Source organism: Pavona decussata, unplaced genomic scaffold (genome assembly GCF_977016875.1).
Source record: "Pavona decussata unplaced genomic scaffold, jaPavDecu1.1 SCAFFOLD_128, whole genome shotgun sequence".
In the NCBI taxonomy this organism is placed as follows: domain Eukaryota; kingdom Metazoa; phylum Cnidaria; class Anthozoa; order Scleractinia; family Agariciidae; genus Pavona; species Pavona decussata.
In genome coordinates, this window is record NW_028145542.1 from 3,097,746 (window position 1) to 3,108,713 (window position 10,968).

A 10,968-nucleotide genomic window follows, 5' to 3' on the forward strand; every position below is an offset into this window, starting at 1 on the left:
TTGACCTTATTTGGTGAAATGACATAATAGTAGAATAATAATAAAACTTTATTAAGCACAGAATTCAAAAAGTTAACACTTATTTACATTGAAGCTGTGCAGATCTTCTACAATAAACTGGATAACATCAGAAACTACTGAGTTATAATATTAGAAACTACTACGTTATACATACAGTTATAATGAATCAACTAAAATATATAGATACATAACGAAAAAAAGGTTTCAAATACAGTTTACATTAATATCTTGACTCCAACCAATAATCGGTGGTGAAGGCACGAATGTTTTTTGAGGTCTTGATTGCTGGACTAAGACTATTAAAAAGTTTGGCAGCTGAACAAGATACAGACCTAAAACCAGATTTAGATGATGTTTTAGGCATGTGGATATTAGATCTACTACGGGTGCTATAATTGTGTACATCTGAATTGAAAGAAAATAAATTCGTTAAATAAGGGGGGCACAAACCTTTAAGGCATCTTAATCAGGCTGTTAGGCATGTACGAAAATTCCAGCGGTCAATTAGAGAGATCCAGTCTAGTTCTCTAAACAGTTGTTCTGAGCATTCTTCTCTGATCTTTTCTCTGAGTATTATCCTAGCTCCCCTCTTCTGCAATCCCAGTAGTCTATCAAGGCATGTCTTATCTGAGTTTGACCATATCTGAGTTTGGCCACTGTTACACATGTACATGCCGAATGTCCAACTAGAATAAATTAAAATAAGAGCTTTTGTTTGAAAACCTTCTGCTGGTTTGTAAAGTTAGTGAACGACTATAAGCGAAAATTACATAAGATAAACAGCTAAATATGAGGCGGCGAAAGCGAAAATAAGTAAAATACCGACATACCCTGAAGTCGATTAAATATTCATTTCAAAACATACAAGCTATTGCTCAGTCCTATCAGGAGTCGAACCTAAGACCTTCCGATTACTAGTTCGGATGCTCTACCACTGAGCAACAGGAGACTTGTGGGAGCTAAGGCCATTAAACTTGGTTTTTTTTCGAGTATGCCTGTACGTGTCACTTACAGAATAGTACATCATTCTTATTTATTCACCAGGCTTAAAATATTCCATCACATTTATTCCATTGCGCATATGCCACACATGACAATTCCAATCCTAGCAGTATACAGGATGTTCGTCCCATGAACTTAGTTTAATAGCCTTTCGCTCCCACGAGTCTCCTGTAGCTCAGTGGTAGAGCATCCGAACTAGTAATCGGAAGGTCTAAGGTTTGACTCCTGATAGGAGCACTAGGATTCTTCTTCCGAGTATGCCTGTGTCACTTACTGAATATTACATCATTCTTAAACAAACTATTGTTACTACCTGATTAAATATTTTATTTCAATCAAAGCTATTGCAGTGCGCTTGCCAAGACTGGTTCTTAAAATGTCACATTCAAATGATCACATGTGCAATAATAGACTGCGAATAATGTGGTTAAATACTGATAAGCTAATATAAGAGAAAGTGGTCAAAATGTCCGGCAACTGGTGGCTTTGGGTAAATGCGAGTAAAAAGGAATGGCTTGATACTAATCATGGCTAAATGTTTTTTTTTTATGCGTGCTAAACGATCCAAAAGTACAATTCGTTAAACTATACTAGAACTTTAACAAGCTATTGATTTTCTCTCCTAACAAATAAACACAAAATTAATAAAAGGTTAGAGCTCTGATTTCACCCATCACTTTTTTTCCTCTTCTTGAGCTGCAACTTGAATAATGATTTTCCCAATATTCTCATTAGATTCCATTCTCTTGTGAGCGAGCTGGATTTGATCCATGGTAAAAACAGAATCCACCACAGTCTTGAGCTTTCCATTTCCAAACTGCGGGACAATTCTTTCTGTGAATTCCTGTACTATTTCTCTTTTATACTGTAAAATAATACAAACAAAACACCAATTTGTTAGCTTTCAAAACACTCTGTAATATGACCAATCCTTGCTAGAGTCGTCGACTGAATCACCGTATACGGGAGGTCCCCTTTACAGCACTTGGTACGTGGCGTGTTGTGGCACCGAAATTGTTTTTCAGTAAAATACATCCTTCGTATCAATTTAGGATGTAACATATAACTATTCAAACACAAGCAATACTTAAGTATTCCTAATGTCATACCAGGAATCGTTAAAACTTTGCTGAAATTAAACCACGTTGTCATACGCAAAAATGCTCCTGGAACGCCAATGGGAATATATCAAGTGATTTTCTCAGAGGTTTGACGATTTAACAGGCAGTTTCTCTTTAATGGATTCCATGCCCTTCATATTTAACCTTTGGGGTGGGGTACACCAGCGAAAGGCAACTTTCCACCCTGTAAACTAAATACCTGCTCGTATGTACAGGCTCCTTTACATTTGAACAAGTAAAAACTGAAGATAAAAAGAACTGAAAACTTGTCGAGGAAAAAGTGCTCGCGCGCAAGAAGCGAGAAGTCTTTTAAATATTTGAGAATACTAAATAGTAACTTACAGCAAGTGATCTACTCCTCAGAGTCGTTCCGATAAGAGAAGCTCTCTTCTTTAGTACGTAGTTGAGTAGGTCACCTGTGACACTCCCTCCCCCTAACAGTCCATACAGAATCCAGCGACCATCAACAGCTAGGCTCTTGGCATTCTGTTCCCAAAATGAACTGCCAACACAGTCTTGGATCACGTTTGCGCCCTGACCTGAAAGAATAAAACACGCAAGCTGGCACACAAACCGCTTTGATGAGTCTGAAATTTGACCTGTAAACGCCCTTAGCTAAATATATACAACTGTTTGGACATAGGTTGTCCAAAAAAAGCGTAAAAGCGTACGCGACAACGCCGAAAAGTAGTCTGGGAAATACCCAATAAATATCAATAAAAGCTCAGAATCCATAATGCGTCGATCGTACAGCGAAGACTTGAAATGGCGGGCAATATGGATTCTGAGCGTTTATTGAAATTTATTGGGTATTTCCCAGACTACCTTTCGGCATTGTCGCGTACGCTTTTACGCCTTTTATGGACAACCTATGTCGAAACAGCTGTATATTATTTTCAAGTGACGTTTTCGTTGGCGCTGCCGTCGTCGACGTCGTTGCTTACAATTTCAGTTTACAAGTCTGGTTTACGCTTAGACGAGGCTAAAATATCGAGCAAGCGAAAGAAAAGCACTGAAAGAAGCAAAACGACGGACGCTTTGAAGCGAAAAAACGCAGCGCGGTGTTCTTTCAACTGATTAATTTGAAGACTAGATCAAAAAATTAGAGATCTCTTGAGCAAAACAAAGAATCGGCATATAATTAAACATAACGACGGTTTAATACGCTAACAGCCCTTCCACTTCAATTTTGTAAAACACAAAAACAACAAAAAGTACCATTAGTGACACTCTCCACCCAACTAGAGAAGTTTCCTGTTTTGTAGTTGAAGCCTCCTTCAGCTCCAAGTGATTCAGCCATTTTGATCTTCTCCTCTGAACCAGCAGTCACAAAAGGCCTTGCTCCAGCGAGGCGAGACAGCTGTACCAGGGCTGTACCAACACCACTGCCTCCAGCATGAATCAATACTACCTCACCACTCCTGACTTTGCCGAGGAAGTGCAACAGTTGATATGCTGTCAGCCAGTTTTCTGGAATGGCTGCAACATCAGAGAGTTTGCAGGAGTCGGGAACAGGCATCACGAGGGCCTCTTCAACAGTAACGTATTCTGCATAACCTCCTCCTGAACATAGAAAAAATAGTAAACAGTGCTGCATGTTTTACCAGTGCCATAATTATTACAAAATTTTAATTCATTTTTTCAAATATTTGACAGTGCGGGACTCCACATCCCACCCCACCCCACCAAACTCAACTTTGACCGGTTTTTTTTTTTTTTTTTTGTGCATGCTCCCTCCTAGAGTGAAATTTTGGATCCATCAATTTAGTGCCTATTGTGACTTGTATGGAATAAAATCCACTTTGATTACCAAGGGTGAGTCTAAACAGTTAGAATTTTACTATAAATGTGGAATGAGAAGGAAAAAACTGAAAAACACCATCAGAGTAAGAGAGAGAGAACTGAAACCTGGGATAAGAATAGGTCACCTTGACGGAAGATGAGCACAATGACACGATTTAAGCAAAATAACTTGAAATGTCAGAATTGTTTCTCCAATCGTTTTACAAACAAACTGACAAAGTTTGATCGATCTGTGGATTTTTCCTGGGTCCAGTTGTTCGAAGCCCGATTAAGCTAATCCTGGATTAATGTGCGCTTTGATTCGAGTTTAATTACTAATCAACACTGAGCCTTCCAAAAGATGTTTGTCCCTCAGTTTTGACTTAAGCTTTTACCTTTAGCTTGAAATTAGCCTTTGAAACCATTTTTAACGGGCGAGATGAATACCTCGATTAACTTTTGCCCTGGTATTGTAATAAAAGTCATTTGCTGATTTTCCGATGGTTTTATTTTACTACTAGTATACCAGAATCCTGTTTGGCTTTTCCTTCTTATCTAAATTCTGTAATCCCACTGCAGTCAGTTTTGCTCCCCCTTCCCCCCCCCCCGGAATTTCCGATGACCTTCCATGAGGTGGGTATGGATTTTTTCTCAGGAGCTGCACATTATTATTTTGCACTCTAAAGAGCACCTTGTGTCCCCCTTTAAACAAATGGAATTGATTTTCTGTCATTACATCAGTCTGAGGTCACAAAATGGATTATTGGCCCTTTGAACCGTTCAAGGTGCTTTAAGGCTTGATTGCTAAGGAAGTAACTGAAGATAAAAGCAGGGGAAAAGTAACTGCTTACCTCCTAATAAAGCCATAACTCTGTCACCTTTCCTGTAAAGAACATTAAACAACGAACAACAACAATAAATCCTAGTTGTTATGAGTCTTATAAGAACATGCTTCCAGCTGACATCAACAAATCTATGCAAATTATACTTGTTACTTGTAAACTTCCTTACAAGAGTGTATTGCATCAGTTGTTCAGTCAGTCAATGTATCAATTCGTCAATCATTTATTTGACCATAAAAAACTTTGAAGCAGCCAGGCAGCAGCATCTATCTCCTCCGCAAAGCCTCCTTTTATAAAAAAAAGGAACGAAAAGTTGGAAATGGGAAGAAAAACGGAAATGGAGAAAAAGTGGCACAGGGCACAACGGGAAGAAAACAAGGGGAGCCTCCTTTCTTCCTTCTCCCTTCCCATCATCCTCATTATTTCACTCTCTCCAGTCCTTTATAATTTGTCTCAGTTCAACTCCCGTGTTCCTCACTATTTTACTCTCTTATTTGTTTCCACTCAAGTGCGAAAGAAGCCTGTGAAGAGGAGAGACTGTACAGCACACAAAGCCCAAAAGTGACTATAGTCCTTAAAAATCCTGAAAGATTTTCTAGTCATTGTTGTCATTTGTCTAATGATTGTGTACCAAAAGTGTTGATTGCTATGATTCTGCAGACTGCTGTACAGCTGGCCTTTCTCGGAGAAGACGTACATGTATTTAAGAATTTAATATTTTGAGAAGTCTGTGTAAGTATCTCAGGAAGTGGTGTTTTAAATTGGTGCGGTGGCCCAAAATGAAATTATAACTTAAGGGAGGCATAAGTGGCATTAAGGGAGGAAGGGGGGAGGGGTTGGGTAGGGGGAATGTGTATACCTCATCCACAAACTATTCTCACCAACAGGTCTCATTTTTAGACCAAACTGCCCCACAGAGGCTAGTTGAGGGATATTTGTCTCACAAAGGGAAGCAATGCGAGCATCTGGGTGGCCATGACGGAGTACTAGGAGCTTCCAGAACCCGCTCGTGAAATATTCTCTTAAAATGAAAAGACTGGATGGTTAGCCAGATAACAAACTACTTCATTAGAAGAAGAAACAGGGCATCAAACCTGCCAACGAAAGAGAGTCCCCTGAATCTAAGAGAAATCGCGACGAAAGTGTTAAGAAGAACAACAAGATGGCAACGTAATAATTGATGCCCCAGAGATGACGGGAGACTGAGATAGCGGGAACTTTAAAACTGAGACTGAAATACTCGAGAAGCTGGGAAAGCTAGACACGATTAAAAGCAGTATAAATAAAATCCAAGAGACTTTGCAAAATCTTCAAACCAGGACGGCAAACCGGCCTTGTAAGCTTTTTTGAAAGCTTGATGGATATACGAGTTAAGTCTGTATCAAGGAGAACAGTGGTCTAATGTCAAGAGCAGAAGTAGTGGAAGAAAGAGGCAGTTGGCCAGACTAATTAACGGGGACGCTTTCTTTCCATTGAAATCGTGGCCAAAGGAAATACGGCTGATCTTCTGGAAACAACGGACGGGTGATACCGAAACGTTCAAGTTGGTTCTCTTTCTTCTTGGTAACGATTGTGAGCCAAGTCTTGTTAGAACGACAGACAATGCTGGCGTAACATTGAACGGAATCAATGGCCAAGGCAGAAAAAAAGGGCAAGACAAGTCGAATATGTCCTCAACAATGCCGAGCAGCAAAAACAGCTGTGGTTCTACTCTGATGTAGACTACAACAAACTTCTGTACCTGAATGGGTTACCAAAAGAGAGCATAACAATCTCTCACAACGGTACTTTTAGGAGCAAAAGTTATTGACCAATAGAGAATACACCACGCCGCCGTAGAATTTCTACTTTCTCTATAAAATACTAATTTTATTCTATAGTATTCTGCATTAGTCGTCAGGAAAACATGTTTCCTAACTTCAAAATGAAAACATTGAAACCAGCCCAGTTAATAGTATACTGTATGTCTCAATTTGCTGTGCGCTCTGTGACTGATAAGGATTCGCCGGGGCGTCCACTTTTAAGTTTCTGTTTCTCCTTCCCTTTAGTCCAGTTTTATCTCCAGAGAACATTAACAGCCAATTGTAATGTAATTGTAATTACTTTCCAGTTCACATGCTGTTTCGCTAGACACGCATTACTGATTTGGTCGCCGTCATGTTTAAAGAACGAGGTCAACATGCAGGTTTCCGTCGTTGGTGTAGGAGCGGCCCCAATTGCCATTTCCTTTTCACTTTTAGCTTTATAAAAAAGCGAGGTATACATGTATGTTTAAGGTTTTTGTTTATATTGCTTGGCAAGAAATGCATCTCATTTGTCCTGTCACGCCTAAAGAACGAAGTAATCTGTATCCATGCTCCATTTGTTATGGAAGTGGCCCGAATTTTAATTTTGATTCACTTAACACGCACCATTTGCTCGGTCACGCTTTAGAAAAAACGAGATATACATGTATGTATGCCGTTTTTGGTTATATTTTGGTAAGCAGTATCACACTGAAGAACGAGGTAACGAGGGGATGTTTGCCCCATTTGTTATTGAAGTGGCCCCAACTTAATTTTTTTGTTTTACTTAAAATGCATCATTTGTTCGGTCACGAGAAGCATGCATGTATGTATGGGTGTATGCGGCTTTTGGTTATGTTTTTTTACCCGGTGCCGTCTCTAGTAGTTTCGATAATACATATAATTTACGGACCGTAAACGGACCGAGAAGTGCATTTACGATCTGTACAAACTGTACGGATTGTCACACCGTTTCACCCTCTCGCTCGTGAACAGGTGACACGTTAAAATATTCAATTACCATTATGAGTTGTAATAATGCATATAACTTACGGACCGAAAAGTGCGTTTACGATCTGCACAAACCGTATGGATTGTCAAACCGTTTCACCCTCTCGATCAGGTGACAGGTTAAAATAATCAATTACCAATAATGGGATGTAATTTTTCCGACCGTATACGGACCGAAAATTGTCTTTACGTTCGGTCAAACCGTACGGATCGTGAGGCTGTTTTTTTCAGACCGTAGTCAGTTTGTCTATATTGGACATAACTGACACTTCCGCAAACTTACTTCCATTGGCCAGCACATTCTTCGCCCACTTCCTGTATCACACCAGCAACTTCTAGGCCAAGTATATCTGATTCCCCTGGTGGGGGAGAGTACAGGCCTCGCCGTTGTAGGGTGTCCGCTCGATTCAGAGCCGTGTAATGTGTTTTGATCAGCACTTGCGTTTTTCCTGCAGATGGTTTAGCTACTCTACCTATACTTAGATTCTCCACACCACCGGGCTTATATAGAACTGCTTTCATGTTGGAATTTCCGCAGACCGACGCGATTTTCAAAATAAACTGCGCGAAAGAAGAACGAATACTTCAGTCAAGAGATTCAGCTCGGCGGGGTGCGAAGGCGTTCATCCAGGATCGAACACACAAGTTTATAGGACAGCGGTCAAAACGTAAGATAATAAGCTGCCGGACTGCCGGACCCACGAAAAGACACCGAGTCGATGGCTATCTATTATCTCATTTCCAACGCGCGCTTCTGGAATTATTGTTAATTACTTACAAGAGAAAGTACGATACTTCTATTCTAATTCAATCATATGCAGACAGGCTATCAATGGCAATGAGCCCAGAGACCTGTAATCAAAATTGAAATACTAAAATAATACAACAAGTTCCTCACCTTTGAGGAATCAACCTATATCTCAGTAGATATTGCAAAGCTGAAAACATGCCGTTTGAAGAAAGGCCTGCAAACGATGCAAATTCAGTTTTGTCTGCCTCTGACCCTCGGACATTTCCAGCCGTTCACAAGATCCTCGCCATTCTTCTGACTACACCCGTGGGAAGTATCAGTCGTGAATTGGCGTAAGTGATGGAACCTTACGTTTCGTCTGAATTAAGTCTGTACAGGCCCGCAAATGATCCCCGGACGGGAAATATCTTCAGATTGGACCGCAAATGATCCCCGGTCCACTCACTGCTACATTATAATTTTATAAAGTTTTGCAATTTGCATGCAGATAGTTTAATATAACGACTGGTGTTATTAAGAAAAAAAAAATGAAGTGTATAAAATTGAAACCCACTGTCCAAATTTGAGTCCATTCCATTCTATATTTATGGTGAGACGATCGCGAATCATTTGCGGTCCAATCTGGGGATCATTTCTGGTCCGGGGATCATTTGCGGGCCTGTACAAGTCATTTGAAGAATATATTTTCGATACAAGACTAACTTGAAAATTTACGATGGATTGAAAAATATTTTTTTCAACGAAAATCCAACTGAAGAAATTTTTTACACGCGAAATAGACTAATCCGGTTAGTTAGCGATACCTGTTTAGTGTACTAAGACCGAGATATGTGTATCAACTTAACAAAACCTTGGAAATATAAATATAATAAAAATACCAGTCATTTTACACTGAAATGCTGAAAAAGCTTTTCCGAGCGTCTAGATTCCAAACCCCCAAGACGCCCAGATCCCCCCAGACGCTACCCCCCCCCCCCCCCCGCCCCGCCTCGTTCCAAAAAATCTAGCAACGGCTTTCTGTTAGGTCAATTAACTGAGGAATTATCAGGAAAAAAGTCACTCAATTTATCTTAACAGGTCCGAAAATATGGTGATAATCAACAAAAATCAGGAATTAAAGCAATTAAAGGATTTTTTGGTTTTGTATCATGATAGGTTCAATAAAATTGTAAAGCAACAAATAAGAGAAATAACAATCTTACATGAAAACAAGATCACTTGAAATAACAAAGGAATAGTTAACAAATATTATGAAAAAGTTTTTAAATTCGGCTACCACAAAAGAGTTATCAAATCAACCAAAGATAATTGTATCAACACAGTGCCGTACAGATATTAACAAGCCAAAGTCGTCATGTTGCGGCACAGCTGTGGGTATGTTACATTTTCACGAATGGATATGTGTTTCACTGAAAAATTTCACAATTGTGAAGTAAAATTGTGGAGCTCTCGATTGATTGAAAAAATCATGCGACAGTCTTATGATCTCCTCGGGAAACCCCCTACCACTTAACCTCCTGCTTTTTCTGAGAATATCACGCTATGATGATTCTTTTTATGTAAATATTTAATTTTGACAAAGAGTTTATAAAATTATGGAGTTACAACATTTTTTTAATTTTATATATTTTCATTTTATTTTTCATATTTTTGAGCACAACAAATCAGAGTAGAGATGTACTACATGCTACAAGGTACAAAGTGCCGTGTAGTTTAGTACATTACTACTGGAGCACACAAAACTTTGGCATTGAGGAACATTATGCCTCATAACTTGCAAAAATGTTTGCACATTTTGGGCATTAGTGGTTATGCCTCCTCAGGGGACCAGCCTGGCAGTACGAAATGAAAGGCCATTTGGATGCTGACGCAGAGGTAGAGGCATCGTTGACTGGTCCTCTTAATTCCGGCTAGTGTAGAGGATTTGCTTAATCCTCTTCGCTCCGACCGGAGCGTAGGGCTTCCACCGCAGCCTTCCATCGGACCCGATTTTTTGCTGTCCGTTTCACTTCATCCCATGACATCCCCAAGTCCTCATATTCTTGCTGGATTGTCCTTGTCCAAGACTTCTTCGGTCTGCCCCTCCGCCTGACCCCTTGAGGGTTCTACTCAAGGGACAGGCGGGTGATGTTAGTGGCAGGCTTCCTCAAAGTGTGGCCGATCCATCGCCATTTCCTTCTCCGGATGGTAACTTCGATCTTCTCTTGGTTCGTCCGCTGCCACAGCTCCTCGTTTGAGAGCTTCTTGGGCCACCACACTCCCAAGATGTAGCAGAGTCTGCGCCGTTGGTAAAAGTCTGGAGCTGGGTGATGATCTTCTTTGTTAATCTCCAAGTCTCAGATCCGTACAGGAGGACCGACTTCACGTTGGAATTAAAGATTCTTATCTTTGTCCACAGTGAGATGAACTTTGATCTCCATATGGGTCTTAAAATGGAAAATGCAACCTGTGCCTTTCTGCACCTGGCCTCAAAATCTTCCTCAGTGCCTCCCGAGGTGGTGATAAGACTTCCGAGGTATGTGAAGGCCGATACTTGCTCCAGGAACTCTCCATCACAATTGATGTTACCAGTATTTTCTGGGGACCGAATCCTCATCTCCTTGGTTTTGGACGCGTTAATCTTGAGACCGACCCTGGCAGCCTGTTCTAGCAGC

The 10,968-nt window shown here is 40.2% G+C and overlaps 1 protein-coding gene across 1 annotated transcript; it reads right to left on the reverse strand.

The window, feature by feature from the left end:
* Window positions 1-34: 34 nt before the first annotated feature.
* Window positions 35-8,202, reverse strand: LOC146468991 (quinone oxidoreductase PIG3-like). Its single transcript, XM_085124053.1, has 5 exons — window positions 7,847-8,202; window positions 4,778-4,809; window positions 3,363-3,707; window positions 2,487-2,683; window positions 35-1,888 (listed from the first exon to the last, which is right to left on the reverse strand). Exons 1-5 carry the CDS (start codon window positions 8,083-8,085, stop codon window positions 1,697-1,699), a joined length of 1,005 nt encoding a protein of 334 aa, XP_084980179.1. The 5' UTR covers window positions 8,086-8,202; the 3' UTR covers window positions 35-1,696.
* Window positions 8,203-10,968: the final 2,766 nt, after the last annotated feature.